At 40.5% G+C, this 16,924-nt stretch overlaps 1 protein-coding gene across 8 annotated transcripts; it reads left to right on the forward strand.

Annotated features, from left to right (window-relative positions):
- Window positions 1-2,114: 2,114 nt before the first annotated feature.
- LOC121931036 (LRP2 binding protein) lies at window positions 2,115-16,542 on the forward strand. Of its 8 annotated transcripts, none has more exons than XM_042468211.1 (10): window positions 2,279-2,291; window positions 2,893-3,017; window positions 6,391-6,471; window positions 7,214-7,290; window positions 7,862-7,969; window positions 9,756-9,898; window positions 10,504-10,609; window positions 11,959-12,182; window positions 14,467-14,632; window positions 16,187-16,542. In XM_042468211.1, the coding sequence occupies exons 4-10, from the start codon at window positions 7,270-7,272 to the stop codon at window positions 16,250-16,252; spliced, it is 834 nt and encodes a 277-aa protein (XP_042324145.1). In that variant the 5' UTR covers window positions 2,279-2,291; window positions 2,893-3,017; window positions 6,391-6,471; window positions 7,214-7,269; the 3' UTR covers window positions 16,253-16,542. The 8 variants fall into 8 exon arrangements, with proteins under 8 accessions (XP_042324143.1, XP_042324142.1, XP_042324145.1 ...); XM_042468210.1 differs by lacking the exon at window positions 2,279-2,291 and adding an exon at window positions 2,522-2,826; XM_042468213.1 differs by lacking the exon at window positions 2,279-2,291 and adding an exon at window positions 2,522-2,826 and having other exon boundaries at window positions 7,217-7,290.
- Window positions 16,543-16,924: the final 382 nt, after the last annotated feature.

Here is a 16,924-nt window from a genome sequence, read left to right on the forward strand (position 1 = left end):
ATATATTTCTTTACTCCTGTTTGTGGATTTTGGATATTGTGGTACTTAATCAGGATCTAATGACATGGACTACACACTATAAAAGCTTGTGTCATGATAAATGGCTTACGTTTTAAGATGCTACAGGAGATCCCCCCCCTTTTGTGTGTGTGCGTGTGTGTGTGTTCCACAGAGGTTGCATCCACACTGCCAAAATAATCCAGTTTGACACTGCTTTAACTGCCCTCGCTCAATGCTATGGCATTCTGGGAACTGAAGTTTGTGGTGGCCCCAGAGTGGAGCACAAGAAAGAAATATGGGAGAGGATGTATTATTATTATTATTATTATTATTATTATTATTATCTTATGATTCACCTTTCCCCCAGGCCCCAACATAGGGATTCAAGGCGGCAAACAACAAGTATAAAATAATACAATTAAAAACAGTACAAGAATATTAAAATATATAAATATAATTTTTTTAAAAATAATTAAACAATTTTGAGAAAACAGTTATAAATTAAAATATAATATTAAAATAAAAACCATTAAAAATTATAAAAGTATTGCATCATTAAAAACCGAGTCCTTATCAGTTCACGAAGATGTACAACTCATTCTATGCAATGCATGCAGAGGTCCTTTGGTGCCATACATTTTCCATTAGGTGCTCCTCTACTGCTACATTTCAGCCCTTTTCTCTTAATTTTTCAAACATCCTCCTGGTGGGCTTTGGAAATACAAATGTCTCCAAAATCTGTAGAAAATTAATTGTGCATCCCCTATTTTGATATAGGACAGCGTGAGAGGAATGTCCCTGAGATTCGTTACACCAGGACACTAATGTTAAAAAATTGCTTGTAATAAAATACTGCAAGGGACTATTTGCTATTTGTTTTGGGGTATTTTTTGGAGTCCTTCTCAACTAATTGGCATTCACAACTCCCTTTACAACTGGTTGGTTTTCACAGATCACTTCTGCTATTCATTTTGGACTATCCCATATTTACCACAAAGGCATACAATACTTGTATGTGCACTTGTATGTGTGTGTGTTGTGTCCATTCAAGCCGTTTCTGACTTATGGCGAGCCTAAGACAAACCTATCATGGGGTTTTCTTGGCAAGATTTGTTTAGGGGAGGTTGGCCACTGTCTTCCCCTGAGGCTGAGAGAGTGTGACTCACCCAGGATCGCCCAGTGGGTTTCATAGCCAAACTGGGAACCCAACCATGATCTCCAGAGTTGCAGTCCAGCACTTAAACTACAATATCACAGGAGCCTTCTGTTGTATAAAATTACATGTGCTCTTTACTGTTAACTCCTTTGGTAAATTTAACTGCCATGGCTCTGTCGTCCTACACAATCATGGGGTTTGTCGTTTTGTGAGGCACCAACACTTTTTGGTAGAAAAGGCGAAAGCCCTTGTAAAACTACAGATCCCAGGATTGTGTAGCATGGCACTACAGCAGCTAAGAGAGCCAGTGTGGTGTAGCGGTTTGAGTGTTGGATGGTTGACTGGCCCAAGGTGGCCCAATGGTTTTTTATGATGGAGCTGGAAATTGAAACCTGGACTCTGGAGACCAGGGTTCAATTTCCAGCTCCACCATAAAAACCCATTGGGCCAGTCACACTCTCGCAGCCTCAGGGGAAGGCAAGGGCCAACCTCCTCTGAACAAATCTGGCCAAGAAACCTCCATGACAAGATTATTTATTTATTTCATTTATTTATATCCCTTGAGGGACTCAAGGCGACTAGGTTCACCTCAGGAGGGTGGCCATAAATTGGAAAGGAATTGAAGCCAAACAACAACAGTACTTAAAAGTGGTGTCAAACTGCATTTTATTATTTATTATATTTTATTATATTATATTATATTTACAGTTATTTCTACACTTATGCACCTAATGCTGGGTAACTTTACTAATTGGGGAACTACAACTCCCAGAATCCTCCATCCTAGTGGCAACCCTGGCAAGAGAATTCTGGCCATTGTCTGAGGGAACCAACACAGACAGAGAACACAAGCACTCGTTGGCCCCGCCCCTTCTCGGAATCAACCGCCGATTGCCAATCGCCTGACGTCACACAGGCATACACAATGGGCGCGCGCGCTTCCTCACTCCTTCCCCCCCCCGCCGAAGCTCCGCGCGCTACCCTGGGCGGGCGCGAGCCGCTCACAAAGCTCCCTGACCCGCGGGATGTCTGCGTTGCCAGGTAACGCAAAGCTTCCGGGCGGGGCGGGGCGTCGCTCGCTGAGCTTGGTGCGGGCGGGCGCAGTTCGTGATGGGAGCCGGCGGTGAATTTAGTAGTGAGTCGGGCGGGTTTATTCCTCCCCTCCCTTTCTTTTCCAAAACACACTGCAGATGTAATCCAGCTTGACACCACTTTAACTGCCCTGACTCATTGCATGCTATGGGATTTATAGAACTGTATTTCTGTGATTCGTTTAACCTTCTCTGTCAGAGAGAGAGAGAGCGAGAGCACTTTGGTGCCACAATAAACTACAACTCCCATGATTCCATAGCACTGAGCCAGAGCAATTCACACAATCAGTGTCAGACTTGCATTTAGTTTTGAGGGCGAGTGATTCCCAAACTCTGGCCTTAGTTCCAGGTGTTTTGGACATCAATTCCCAGAATCCCATTGACCAAGATGGGCGATGCTTCTGGAAGCTGAAGCCCTAAACACCTGGAGGACCAAAGTTTGGGAATCCCTGATTTATGCACTTGCTGCATCTGCATGCAGAGAATGAGCCAGTTTGACACCGCTTTAACTGCCCTGGCTCAAGGCTATGGAATTCTGGGAGTTGGAGTTTATTGTGGGGCCCAGAGACAGAAGATAAGGTAATAGGGGATTTCTCTGTGACTCCCACGCTTTCTTAATCTTGGACACACCTTTTTTGTTTGCAGAGAGGAAGAAATGAAGCTGGCTAGTGAACCTCTGCCCCAAGAACACAACAGTGAAACTGTTTTCCATACCATTTCGGAGCTTCAGAATACTGAAGTGGAGGGACTGAAATGGCTGAACAACCCAGGTATACTAAATAAGTAATACCCAACTTTCCTTGTTCTGTGGTTGAAAGATGAGACAAATCCGTAGTGTTTAGCTTAAGCTGCAAACCTTAGGAGTAGCTGTGCTTATGTTTGCGCAACAAATGGAAGGGCAAAGTTGGCCATGGTGATGGGAAACATGCACAAGGCTTTCGTTCCTTATGACAGCCTGAATGGATGTGCAACACTGGCATGATGGATTGTGTGTGTGTGTGTGGTTTTATATATGGCTCAGTTTCCCAGCATAGCACTCATGGGAACAAAATGCCCATGGATTTGGACATTTCCTTAGTTCCCTGGCTCGCCAGATGTTTTTAACTATTTTAAATCTTGGGCAGTTGGAAAGTGAAATATTTGACTTGCAGCCACACACAATCTTTATCCCCTTCCCCCAGAATTCCCCAGACACACTCATAGAATGAAAATGGTGGGCATCTGCAGGGCATAAGCCAGCAAATGTGGAGCTCACTGGTTAAACTGCCAGCTGATGCTTGTCTCCCACTCCAGAAATCTTTCAATGGTGAACAATTTTCATAGGGTGAAAAATGTTCGCCTCAGCTTAAATGAGTTGATCTGCAGCCTGTCCCTTGGCTAAATGCTTGCCAAGGGGCTGGCATGATACCATCTTGTTGAGGATGTAATTGAGGGTCACCTTTCAAGTAGCAGGTGCTACTTTTAAGGAAACAATGCACAGCACCACACACATACTTTGCCAAGAGGGGGAGGAATTATTAAATGGGGTGATCCACAATGTGAACTACAATGTGATCTTTCCCCTTCTTTTGACAAAGGTCTTGCTAACAGAATGCACACATGCCTTTCAGAATCCTTGTAGGTGTGCAACATCTATTTAATTTGTGCAATGGGTATTCCCTTAATTTCCCCCCCTTGGACAAGCAGTGTTTTTATTGTAAAAAAGAGCAATCAAATTCCATAAAATATTTAACAGCTTTTTTTAAATTAACAAAAATAAAAACTTAATTAACAATTAGAAAAGATTGTGTAAATGCCCGTGTAATAGTTGTTCTTAAAAACAACAAAATAATGTAGCTTTTTGTTTCAGTAGGCTAGTTTTAAAATACAAATTTTGATCTTATAACAAGAATTCTCCTCTGTCACAGTTCTTCCCATAGAACTTTTCTCTTAGCTAAGCTAAGCTATTGGATCCATCATGTGTACTTTGTGTTTACACAGAAAGTAGCAAGAGGTAATGAACAGAGTTGAAGGCATGCAGTGAACTCATGGAGGAAGCAGGAAGAATGTCTTCAGCCTCTGGCCCAATGTTTTGTTTTGGACTATGTTTGCATGGGCACAGTTTGCAAATTGTTTGAACACTGTCTGCGCATTGCTCTGCAACTAAACATAAATGTAGTCCACACTTCCAGCAGGTTGAACATCAGGGCTGGTTTAGCCTCAGACGCAACACATCAGATAAAACTTGTTTCTGCTGAAGCAGTTTAGGTCAGTTTTCTGATAGATAATATACATCTATTCCCCTTTTACTGAGCTGGTTTGAATGTAACTTTAAACTAAATGCTAAACCATGCCTTGCCTAAACAAAGCCTTGGGTTCAGACTGTCCTTCTTCTTTTCCAATGTGGGTCAATTTTCCTCATGTTTAGTTTCATTGTCAGAGAATTTTGGCTTCTTGTCATGTATGACTTAGTGAACATGACTTAAAACAATCCAGCTAAGCAGCCATAATTGGAGGCTGACAAGTTTAGAAAGAAACCAGAACTTTTTAGAAAACACAGTGTCTAGTTCCTGTATAACAATAAGCCAGGAATCTTTGAAAATGAAACTAAATACGGGTGAAGTTTTTTAGCTGTACAGAATGAGAGAATGTGAGCCTGAGATTTTGCTTGGGCTTATTGCAGATCTTGCAGATAGTGCTAGCTTGGGCAAACATTATGAAGGGGATCACATTCTAGCCTGTTGAGGGGCTAGTAATCTGTCAGCAGGCAGTACTGAAACAAGCTATGGAGGGGGGCAGAACCTGAAGTGCTCCAAAATGTTCACTAGGGGGCATGGGATGCATTCCCACTACATTCTATGGGGCCTCTGTGCCAATTTAAGCCTAGATTCAGAGGCATTTGGGGGCAAAACCTTTATTTTATTTTATTAGGATCAGGTACAGCTCTCCAAGGTCTCCTAGGAGGTTAATGTGGCCCCCTAGCCTTCCACAGTTGCCCACCGCTGTTGTTTATGGATCCCCTTGGAGACTCACATATGCAGTGCCCCCCCCTCTCTCTCACACACACACAAACACCCATATGCCGAATTGTACAGTCAGCTTTGATATGTTGTAAGGAGTAAGGGGGTTGCATTTTGGGCCCTGTGCACAATGATTTTTACATTGGGGCCATTTTCTTTACATAATCAGTAAAGAAGCACTGAGCAAGTCCAAATTATATTTAGCAGGAAATATGCAGGAAATACTCATAGAATCATAGAGTTGGAAGAAACCACAAGGGCCATCCAGTCCAACCCCCTGCCATGCAGGAACTCTCAATCAAAGCATACCTGACAGATGGTCATCAGAAAACCAAACAGCATTGCATGATGTGACTCATCATATAGCAAAACAAAAACTATAACAGACGAGTATGCTTTTGGTGAGTGCCAGTGTGGCGTAGTTGTTTGAGCACTGGACTACAATTCTAGAGACCAGGTTTGATTCGCCATTTGGCCATGGAAACACACTGGGCGATCTTGGGCAAGTCACATGCTCTCAGGCCCAGAAAACCCTGGGATAAATTTGCCTTAGGATTGCTGTAAATCAGAAATGACTTGGAGACACACAACAGCAATGCTTTTGGTTCCATATTGGGAGAAAGGTGCGATATAAATTAAATAAATGAATAACAAATAAACAGATGGTATGTCATAGAATGGAGAGGGGATTGCTTGTCTTTGGGTCTAATCTAGCCTGCCAGGCCTCTGGATATAACCACTGGCATTCCTTCTGTTCATGTCCCCCACCTCTTTGGCTGCCGTTTAATTCTAATCATCACATTGTGCAGGAGGAATTAAACTAGTCCTCTTCTAGAGAACTGAAATGCAGACCAAAATCAAGACATTTGCACTCCTCAGTTGACACTTGCTGGTCCTTCACATCAGATGGCTTAAGATGCACTCCTATAGGTGGTAATGGTGGGCTAAATTCAGTTTTTAATCCCAACTAGAATAGAAAGATCCAGTGAATGACTGCGACTTATAATATATCAGCCCTACTCAGGATTGACTTGGATTTATCCTTCTATCATTAAGAATGTTGTAAGGTTTTAGGATGGATCAAACATTGCTTTTTTTCCATTTTGAAACAGAGATTTACACGCATGATTTTCTGTTTGCAAAGGCTGAAGAGCTATTGGACAAGCGGATTAAAAGTGGAGATTCTCTGGCATGTTTTCTCAAAGGGCAGCTGTATTTTGAAGAGGTGGGAATTTACTTTTTTACAAAATAAGACCAAAATTGCACTAATAATATTGGCATGGAAAAGAGGGGTTAAGAATGAATTCAGATTACAGAATTTCAGGATTTTTAAAATATTATGTCTTATTATTATTAGTTCTTTTGCTTTGTATAACATCAAACCAAGCATTGCTTACTTTGACTGGCACCAAGAATCCAGACCCTCTGGCAGAATCCCCCCCCCACCTTAGAATCTCCTAGATCAGTGGTGGAGAACCTTTTAGAGGCCGAGTGCCCAAACTGCAACCCAAACCCCACTTATTTATTGCAAAGTGCCACATCCCTCTGGATTTCTAATGACAAACTCTAGTGAAGTCTGTGTTGGGATGATGGTGCGTGTGCCCACAGAGAGGGCTCTGAGTGCCACCTCTGGCATGCGTGCCATAGGTTCGCCATCACTGTCCTAGATCATTCCTATAGTTGGAAATACCAACATCAAAGCACACATTTTTGGCACACTCTTACACTCAGGAATGACCTTTCTCTTTGAATCAAAATACTATAAATGCCTCTTGTCCAACTAGTAGCAGTTGTTTTTAATATGAGCTAGAATCCTGTTGGTGACTACCACTGGTTACACTTTGCATGTAATTTTTTGGGTGAAGTGAGAGGAAGTATCCTGTAAACCCCTTGCCCAAGGTACACAACAGCAGCAAGAGGTCTCTCAGACACAGTTCCCAGACAGTCTTATGCTGCTTCTTTTTCAGTAGGTGTGCAAGGGCTGCAGAACACACTTCTGTGAGCTGCTTTTGTGCACCTGGGGATGAAGTGGGAAGATGGTGATGTAAGTACCACAGTGGAAATTTGCTTTCTGCCAGCATACTTATTGGATCTTAGGCATGGTCTAGACCCTCAAGCAAAAGTCAGTGACTTCAAGAAGTTAGTACCCATTAATGCCTCAAGTTAAAACTCTCTAGAGCTTGGAAATTCTTACATAGCTTGAAAGCAGAGCTTGAAGATGTAGCACGTTGGACTGCAGAGCTTCCAGAATCTTCTCCTAAGAGCCTGTTTCCTGTATTGCTTATATTTATGTTTGGGAGAGCTAAGAAAACCTAATCTGTTGAATAGCATAGCAAACAGTTGCTTCCTGTTTCAAGTATTTTCATCTAGAAACTAGATCCTAGGTCCAAGCACTGTTTGAATTTGATTAAGTAGCATATGCCATTGCTAAGATTAGTTTCCATTTTTAAGATGCGCAGTGAAAGTTTCAGAGTTGGATTTTTGAATTCTTCCCACTTTAATTTAGAGGATGGTATCCATTTTATACAAACATTGCTTACTCCTTATGAAATGTTCAGTAGTTACTTAGACTTATTAGTATTTAAGTATTTGCTTGTACATTATGTCATATGCAGGGATTGTATGAAGAAGCCTTATTGCAATTTCAACAAAATACAGATTTTCAATCCATGTATCAGTTAGGTGTAATGTATTATGATGGACTGGGGACCCCAGCAGACCCTGTAAGTTGAAACTTGAATGTTCTTTTTCTCTTCATTAGTTTTTACGAAGGCAATTATTTTCCTTGTTTAATAATCCAGTGGTATAAATTTCAAACAAATGCAAATTATACTGAAAATAGTATCGTGTTACAAATCGAATGTCTAAATCTTAAAATTTGATCAATTTTAAGTAGTACTCTCCAGTACTACCACAGACACAGTGTTCATGCACATATATTTTTTTTACATGCTCTGTAGCAAGAGGTGGGTAATATATGGCTTTCCACATAGAATCATAGAATTAGAATCATAGAACCACAGAGCTGGAAAAGACCTCAAGGGCCATCCGGTCCATTCCCCTGCCATGCAGGAACACAGAATCAAAGCACTCTCAATGGAAGGCCATCCAGCCTCTGTTTAAAAACCTCCAAAGAAAAATAGGACAGTGCTATGGTGATCCTATGCACATGAATGCTGTGCCTGTGATGGGACTTGCTCATGTCCATATGCGTATTCTGGAGTAAGTCTTCTAAAAAATAAATTTATATGTACTGATTTGGAGTGTATGATTATGGAACTTCCAATCAACACCAAAAAAAAAAATGAAATCCTACCTAAAGCCACCAGAGGGCAATATTTTGTTGTGTTGTGAACACAAAGGAGTTGTTTTTCTTTACAAAGGAACATAGCTTGGAATATATTGGCCACAAGGAAATATAACAAAATTCAAAATACCCACTGCAGCGATAATATTATTAGGCCAACCAAAAGTTGCAAAATACTGTATGTTATGCTAGATTTTGAGGCTCACTGGCTTCTTCGTGCAGAAGAAGCAAAGTGACAAGGGTCAGAACCATGAGCTTGTGTCTTGTTTACTTAAGTTGGAGCTAAGGTCATCTTGAGGTAGTTTCTTCTGCTTAATCTTATTTGTAACAAAGATATAATGATATTATAGCACAAATGTAAACATAAGGATTTGTAACATTTTTACTGGGGGAGTTGTTAATAGTACAGTAGCTTCTCTGTTTTTGTGGGGGATCCATTCCTGACCTCCACCGTGAAAACGGAAAATCAACAATATTCAAGCCCCATAGTTTGAATGGTGGCGCACACCCCATTTTGTCCCCCTCCATTTGCTGCCTGCAAATGGGTGAGTGACGCAGATTTGAACTCCACAAAAATGGAGATGTAACTGTACTTTTTTCTTACTTTTAAAATATTTCTTTTGAGCAGAATTTTTCCATAGTGCCATTCTCTTATTATTCCTGTGCTGTTATTTTTAAAGTATTGAAAAAGCAATGAGTGAGTGACTCAAGAACATTCAAAGACATAACCATTTTAGTCTGGGAAATCAGTGTGCAAAGGGATCTTGCAGCATCTTTGAGACTAACTGAAACGTAGAAGTTGGTAGCATGAGCTTTTGTAGACTGGTTGCCTCACAGAAGGATAATATGTCATAACATTCAATGTCATCTGTCATAGAAGAGCACTCTGGTATTAATTTATAGGGAATGTTAGAATGAAATCATATTTTCACTGAAAGGATTAAAATGTATCTAGTGAAGCAGGCTGTTGTCCATGAAAGCTCATGCTACAATAAATTTCTTGTTCCTTCTGGGGCTGGAAAGTGGATTATTTGGGAAACAGCAGTACTGAGATCTTGAAAGGAAACATAACAAAGAGGGATTTCCTCACAGCTTCTTGTAGAGTAATTGGACAGTGGATGGCAGCCATCTCCTTCCCTCTGACTTGATGCTAAAGGTAACAGTCTCACGAATGCCCTTGCAATGTTCCTTATCACCCCTAGAAAAAAGGATCGAAATATATGGAGGAGATTGTCAACTCTACTTCTCCTAAAGCAAGACATTTGAAGTTCGCTGCTGCCTACAACCTTGGAAGAGCTTACTATGAAGGATGTGGGACTGTGATTTCTGAAAAAGAGGCTGAACGGTAACCTCTCTAATTTCTGTATTTATTCCATTGAAAGTTTGTAAGTCACCACTGCTTTGTGAATGCAAGGTTAGTTTAAAAGCTGGTCAGCCAAGTATTTGCAACTCTTTTTCTGTCTTTTTCTCAAACATATACAGTGGTCCCTTGGTATCTGCTGGAAATTGGTTCCATGACTCCCACATATACCAAGCTAAGGTCCCATTATATACAGTGACACAGTAAAATGGTGTTCCTTATATAAAATGGCAAAATCAAGGCTTGCTTTTTGGAATTCACATTGTTTTTGAATATTTCCAATCTGTGGATGATTGAATCCATGGATATGGAAGGCCTATGTGCTTCAGCCTTTGCCTCTCTCTCCCCCTGCCCAAGGCTGTATTCCTAGCAGGAATGGTATAGTTTGAGGCACGCACATGGCAGGGTTATGATCTCAGCATGGGACAAAAGGTGAGGCTTTAAGGAGCCTGAACAAAAAGTTCAGGCTCCTACTTTGTCTGTTGCTTCACTTCCAGTTTGATGCAAATGCACTTAGGAAGCTGCCACATAGACATGTTCTAATGGGAAAACTCCACCCATGTCACTTATGCTTTCCTCTTGTTTTCCAGATTATGGTTTATTGCTGCAGATCATGGGAATCCAAAAGCAAGTGTTAAGGCTCAAACTGCCCTTGGGATGTTGTATTCAGCAAGACATCCAAAGGATCTGAAAAAGGTAGTGACATGGGGGCCTTTTTTGCAATTTATTATAAAATTTGGACTCAATGTTATATTTATAGAGGTCCAATTTAAAAAGGTTGGATTTTAGAGGATTTTAGAGGTAACAGAAATTAAGGGGAGCAGCAAAAGAACATGTTTTGCATGCAGAAGGTCCCAGGTTAAGTTCCTGACATCTTCATATTGGATTAGGAAACACATCTGTTTTAAACCCTGGAGAGTTGCAGCCAGTCGGTATCAATATTGCTGAGCTTAGAATAGCTGGAGTAATAGTTAAAGGTGAAGGTAGAGGTTTCCCTTTGACATGAATGTCTAATCGTAACCAAGAGTAGGGAGTGATGCTAATCTCAGTTACTAAGCCAAAGAGCCAGTGTTGCCCAAAGATGACCCCAGAGGTTCCTACCGAAGTGGTACCTATCTATCTACTGTCTACGGGAGGTAGACAGCCCCCACTTCTGTTTCCCCACCCTCCCAGGCAACCCTTCCCTCCTACCCTGGCACTGACAGACAGACAGGAGGCTCCATTGGGGCTGGCAGGCGGAGTGCATTGGTGGAGTTTTCTGCCCATCTGTGCTGGACCCAGGGGTGGTGGTTGAAAAGGGACCTTCAGGGAGAAGGACTGTTGGGAGAGCCAGAGTGGCTGCCCGCCTGTAGGGGGTGTCATGTGTGTCCATCCACCTCTCCCCTCCTTCATTTTTGGTGGCACCTCCGAGGATGATTGAGAGCAGCCCAACATCAGCAATAGGGGTGGGGAAAGAGGGAGCATGTCACCATAGATAAGTACCCATACCCTCCTTTGGAGGAAGAAAGTGGACCCCCTCCCTGGCCAGGGTCCCTAATTGTGGCCATCCCTCTCCTCTCCCCATACATCTCTAGGCACGTAGGGCCATTTCTATTGAGACTTAAACATCTGCAGATTTTGGTATTCGCAGGGGTGTCCAGAACAGATCCCCCGCAGATACCGAGGGCCGACGGTATATACCTGTACAGTAATCAAAACATTTGGCATGATATATATAGAAATGTTTGTTTAAAAAGAAGAATCAGCAGGTACATCAATCTGTATTGTAGATGGGACGCCCCAAATGGTTTCCCCCTGCCATTTGTAGTGCCACATATATGTATATGCCTAAATAAAATAGAAATCTCAAATTAGTTGACTTAAGGATGCCATCTCATCATTTTGATGATCATAGGGCTTTATACTTTCTGGTTAGCTACTGAGGTTGTTCCTGATACAATCCTGAGCATTGTAGCCTTCAAACCATATTGCCTATGTCTTACAAGACAAGACAACGTATTTTCTGTCCTGAACTGAACTATGGCGACTTGCTTCCTCCCTTACAGGCATTCTTTTGGCATTCAGAAGCTTGTGGGAATGGAAGCCTGGAATCTCAAGGCATTCTTGGTCTTATGTATCTTTATGGACATGGCATACGCCAGAATTTAAAAGCTGCTCTGGAATGTCTAAATCAAGCATCAGATCGTGGAAATGTCTATGTTAAAGGTCATTTGGTGGAGTATTACTACAAAAGAAAAATTTACCCAAAAGCTGTTAAATTTGCCAAAAGGTGAATTATTTCAGCTTGTAATTCAAGGGAAAGCTAATGAGGGAACAAAAGCAAAAGATCACATTCTTAAATGCAGATAAAGGACATTATCACACGAGGGCCAGTCCCGCAATGATGATACAAAAATGACAGAGAAACACAATTGCATTCAGCATACATCCATTCTTGTACCGTTAATATATTGTTATTGAACATTTTGTGCATGCGTTGTTTCGGCACTAATGCGCATGTCTGAAAATCATAGTTCCGTCCCGGATAAAACAAAATAAACTTGATATATTTTACAACATTATTTTTATGCAGTTGAAAGAAAATCGCACCCTACACCTCAAAATAAGAGAAATCCATTCCAAAAACAGCCATAGCAATGAGAATGAATTGCTTGTATTGAAAAGCAGTCTGGGAAAATGTCCTGGACTGCTCCACGTTAGCACAAATGAAACGTTATTGGCTGCTGTACTTTTGCGATAACATGAATGAAGTGCTATCGGAAAACCGTTCATTCGGTTTCCCTGTTAAGAAGATGATAAGGAAGAATTGCTGGATGAGCGCAATGTCGTGTGAAAATCTTCACACGATCATGATAGGAGCATTCATTTTTCTCCCGTTTCTTATCTCCGTGTGATAATGTTCATAGGCAAATATGTTACCTTTAGACCATTGGTTTTCCCACTCTTTAAAAAATAATTCTGCTAATTACCACTATGCCTGCATCCACACTGCAGAAATGATCCAGTTTGACACCACCTTATTTGCCAGAGCTCCATGCTATGAAATTCGGGGAATTGCAATTTCTTGTACCACAGCTCTCTGACAGAGAAGGTAGAATGCCGCACAAGACTACAGTTCCCAGAATTCCATAGCACTGAATCATGGCAGTTAAAGAGTCATACTCAATTATTTCTGCAGTGTGGTTGCAGCCTATATCTCTTCTCCTTTGTTCCTTCCCCAACTGTTATTTCCATTGGGAAAAGTACAAACCCTCCACAGTAACTATATTTTAACTTGCAGAGAGAACATCAGTTGAATGTAGACAAGGCCTAATTGTTTCATATCAGTTAAAGCATGATGGAAGGGGTACTGGAGGATTAGATATTTCTTTTCTCCATCTCATGTTTCTTCCCATCTCATGGCTACTGATCAAAAAGTCAGCATGTCCAAGTGATAAAATAATCTCTTTCATCATCAAAAGGTTCCTTCATTAATATAGCATACACAGACAATCTTTAAAGAGCTTGTATCTTTCTTCCAAGAATGGATGAAAGGTTCAACACTCTTATTTTCTTGGCTGTTCCTATTAGATTATTGTGTTGTGTGTGTTATGTGCCTTCAAGCTGTTTCTGAGCAATGGCAACTTGGAATTTTCTTGGCAAGATTTGATCAGAGGTGGTTTACCGTTGCCTTTCCCTGAGGCTGAGAGCATGTGACTTCCCCAAGGTCACCTAGTGGTTTTCATGGCTGAGCGGGGAATCGAACTCTGGTCTCCAGAGCCATAGTCCAAAGCCCAAACCACTACACCATGCTGGCTCTCAGTTAAAAGGCCTGCTACTTGGTACAATGTGCTCTTGAATATGGACATTACATTAAACAATTTAGCACTGAAGTTGGGTACATAAAAGGGGCATAAGAGTTCATTTCTGGGCTATAAATAATTGTTGAAAAGATTTGAAATTGTTACGTCAGAACCAGCCCTATCAGTACGACTTATTGAATTCAGCACTAAACATCTGAGAAATGTAGTCATACCTGTGTTTAAAGAATAAAATAAGGGATTTCAGTATCTTAGAAATGAACAGTTCTACAGAATGTCACTGCATTCATTATCCATGCCAGAGCTGTCCTAGTATTGTATTGTATTTCTTTGAGTCAGGGCATGTTTTGACTCACATTGGAAAAAGAGAATGGGGTAGTGCACGATTGCTTAGAGCTCAATGAGTGCATTAGGACACTGATGCTCATTGTTTAAAGATTTCTGGTACAGTATTCCCAAATCTTCTAAGTACTCAAGTGCATAGATCTTTAAACAGACCTTATTATGAGCCATTAGCAATTGCTAGTTATTTGAATGTTACATTAATACCCACTGAATGTTTCAGGGACAGCTATATTTGATGCAGCTATGTAAAACCCTATGTACTTGGGTACACTATTACCTATTGATGCAACATTTTTGCACAAAATTGGATTCTGACCATATAATTTTCCAAACTCTTTCATCATTCTGTGCATTATTCTGTCCTGTTCTGGTTACTAATAGTCTACGTTGCATTTTAAATTCTAACAGAACCGTAGAGGATGACGATGTTGAAAAGATAGCAAAGGCAACAGATTGCCTTCCTTTTTACATAGCCAGAGGGCTTGCAATGGCTTCCTTTTACTTGGCTAGGTGTCTCCAACTTGGTCGAGGAACACAACAAGATACAGCAGCAGCCAAAAAATATTATTCTAAGGTAAGCTGGAGGGAGGGTGTTCTGTTAGCTCTTTGGACTAGTATTGGGATGTGAAGCTTGCTTTCCCTGGGCCCCTTTGCTGTTACATCCAAGTTAATATCATTTGCAACTGTATTATAAAATAAAGTTAGATGCTAAAAATAGATTCTAAATTATCTGGATATTGTTACTTGGATACTTCAAAAAGTAATCTTATATTGCATTCCAGCTTGATGTGTATGTAAATTAATATAAACCATTAAATAGAATTTAAAAAAAATTAATACATGAAATTTTGAACAAATTAGGGGTAGGTAATTTTTAGAACAAATTATTTTAAAATTCTAGCTGATGGAAAGAAAGAAACTAAACTATGATTTGAAATTGGCTTGCTTATACCAGTCACAGTTAGCATTAACTAGATTGGCACATATTCACACAAAAGGTGCAGTTAGCCAAAAATGGAAGCATAAGCTCCTCATGGAAGATGCCAGAAGGTTAAGTGGGGATTTATCTGAGCAGAGAAGGGAGATGAAATATGCTCTTACAATGCTAAATTATGGTCTAACATTAGCTATGAACCATCTGATTCATCTGTTTTTTGAGGAGGCATTAGCTTGTAATAAGCTAGATCGGTCCAAGTATCTCTTGAAAATAACAAGCAAACTTTTTGTGCAATTGTCTATGATGAGGAAAACAATTTTGCCTGTACATTTTCTTTTTTAAAATTGTTGGCGTGTGCGTCCATCACATATAATCTGTGCTCTAAATGTGAATTCAAGGAAATCACAGTTAAAGCTCATTTTTCAAGAAGATGTAACTGGTAAACTGGGGTTAGTTTGTATAAAACCAGAAGAATTCAATGTTAAGCTTCTCTTGAACTATTTTACTTCAGGTTCGAGGAGGAGAATGCCTGAAATTTCTCCCAGGAAACATCCCTATGTGTTTGTTACCATGTCTGATTTCAGCTTAACTTTGTTTCTGATTTCAGCTTAACTTTGTTTCAGCTTAACTTAGGCCTGTTACAGACAGCCAAAATAAAGCACTTCGAGTTCACAGTGGAGGTATGTGTGTTTCAATTGCATGCGTCCTAGAGTCCAGAAGCCACACCAAAGCCACGCTCCGGTCCCTGGGCTGGAGCGTGGCTTTGGTGTGCTTCTGGACTCTTAGGACGCATGCATCATTGAACACCAATACCTCCACTGTGACTCGAAGCAGCTTTATTTTGGCTGTCTGTAACAGGCCTTAGTTTCTGATGGGGGAGTGCTGACACAAGTGGTTACATCTACCATGAAAAGAAAGATTCAGCACCTGATGGGCAGGATAGATAACTTGTCCCAACACTTCTAACCCCAATCACTATATGATTAGTCACATCTGTTTTTATCCATCTTTCAAGGGACACCAAAAAAAGAAAAATGAACATTAAGGACAGAGGGAGGTATATTTTTAGTCATGTGATTTAACACAAGATATGTTGGCATATGCTAACATAGTAGATTTATAGTGGAATTTTAGACAACTCCATACAAGATTTATTGTGGTCAATATAATTTCTCTCTTTATGTTTTAAAGGCATGCAGACTGGATCCTGCTATAGCTGCTGATCTTGAGCTGACAGCTAATCATGGCAGAATTTAGAACATTGTTTTGAAGAATCTGAGCAAGTTCCAGCAGTTGCACTATGTCACGATTTATAATTTTCACTCAACTTGTGATAAATCATGATTGTGAACATTTGTCGTTTAGGTATTTAATTTTTAGATACATAATGGTCAGATGTTTCTCTCACTTCTTCATTTCGAAGTGAAGCAAACAGGTTTCTTCAGCAGGAGGTAAACATCATGTGTTGGTCCAAAGCTGTTATGTTTTTTCAAGTTAACAATGGTTTAGTTTGTTGATATAATAAAAGTTGAGAATGAATAATTAAACACTGCATGAAGATATTTATGACCACCAACCTTGGTTTAACTATTATACCTTTTCCCTCCATTGCACTTAAAGTAGAGGGGTCTTCAAGCTTTCTGAGTTCTACACGAGAAAGTGTTAGCAACTGGTACAGTCTTTCCTTTCTTGCAGCAAGCCAAACCATAAACTAAGCAATGTTTTACCATAGTTAAACTGAGATTATCACTGTAACAATTCAGTGCTGTGTTGTGACACATTTGTGTCAATTGTCAATGTACAATCAGGTTCATTTTTACTCAGAAAACTGGGTAGCAGCCATTTTCTGGGACTGCTGAGGGTTTTAAAAAACACACTAACCAAGTACTACATTCCCTGTATTGCAACTCTGTTTCTTAGGATGGTGCA

The sequence above is a fragment of the Sceloporus undulatus genome, chromosome 5, assembly GCF_019175285.1.
Source record: "Sceloporus undulatus isolate JIND9_A2432 ecotype Alabama chromosome 5, SceUnd_v1.1, whole genome shotgun sequence".
Classification (NCBI taxonomy): domain Eukaryota; kingdom Metazoa; phylum Chordata; class Lepidosauria; order Squamata; family Phrynosomatidae; genus Sceloporus; species Sceloporus undulatus.

Excerpts from the sequence above, each read along its gene's own strand:
- LOC121931036 (XM_042468206.1), top strand. The coding sequence starts at position 2,723 with ATGCAGAGAATGAGCCAGTTTGACACCGCTTTAACTGCCCTGGCTCAA. Across the intron at positions 6,472-7,861 it reads GGCAGCTGTATTTTGAAGAG|GGATTGTATGAAGAAGCCTT; the intron begins GTGGGAATTTAC and ends TGTCATATGCAG. Across the intron at positions 9,899-10,503 it reads TCTGAAAAAGAGGCTGAACG|ATTATGGTTTATTGCTGCAG; the intron begins GTAACCTCTCTA and ends CTTGTTTTCCAG.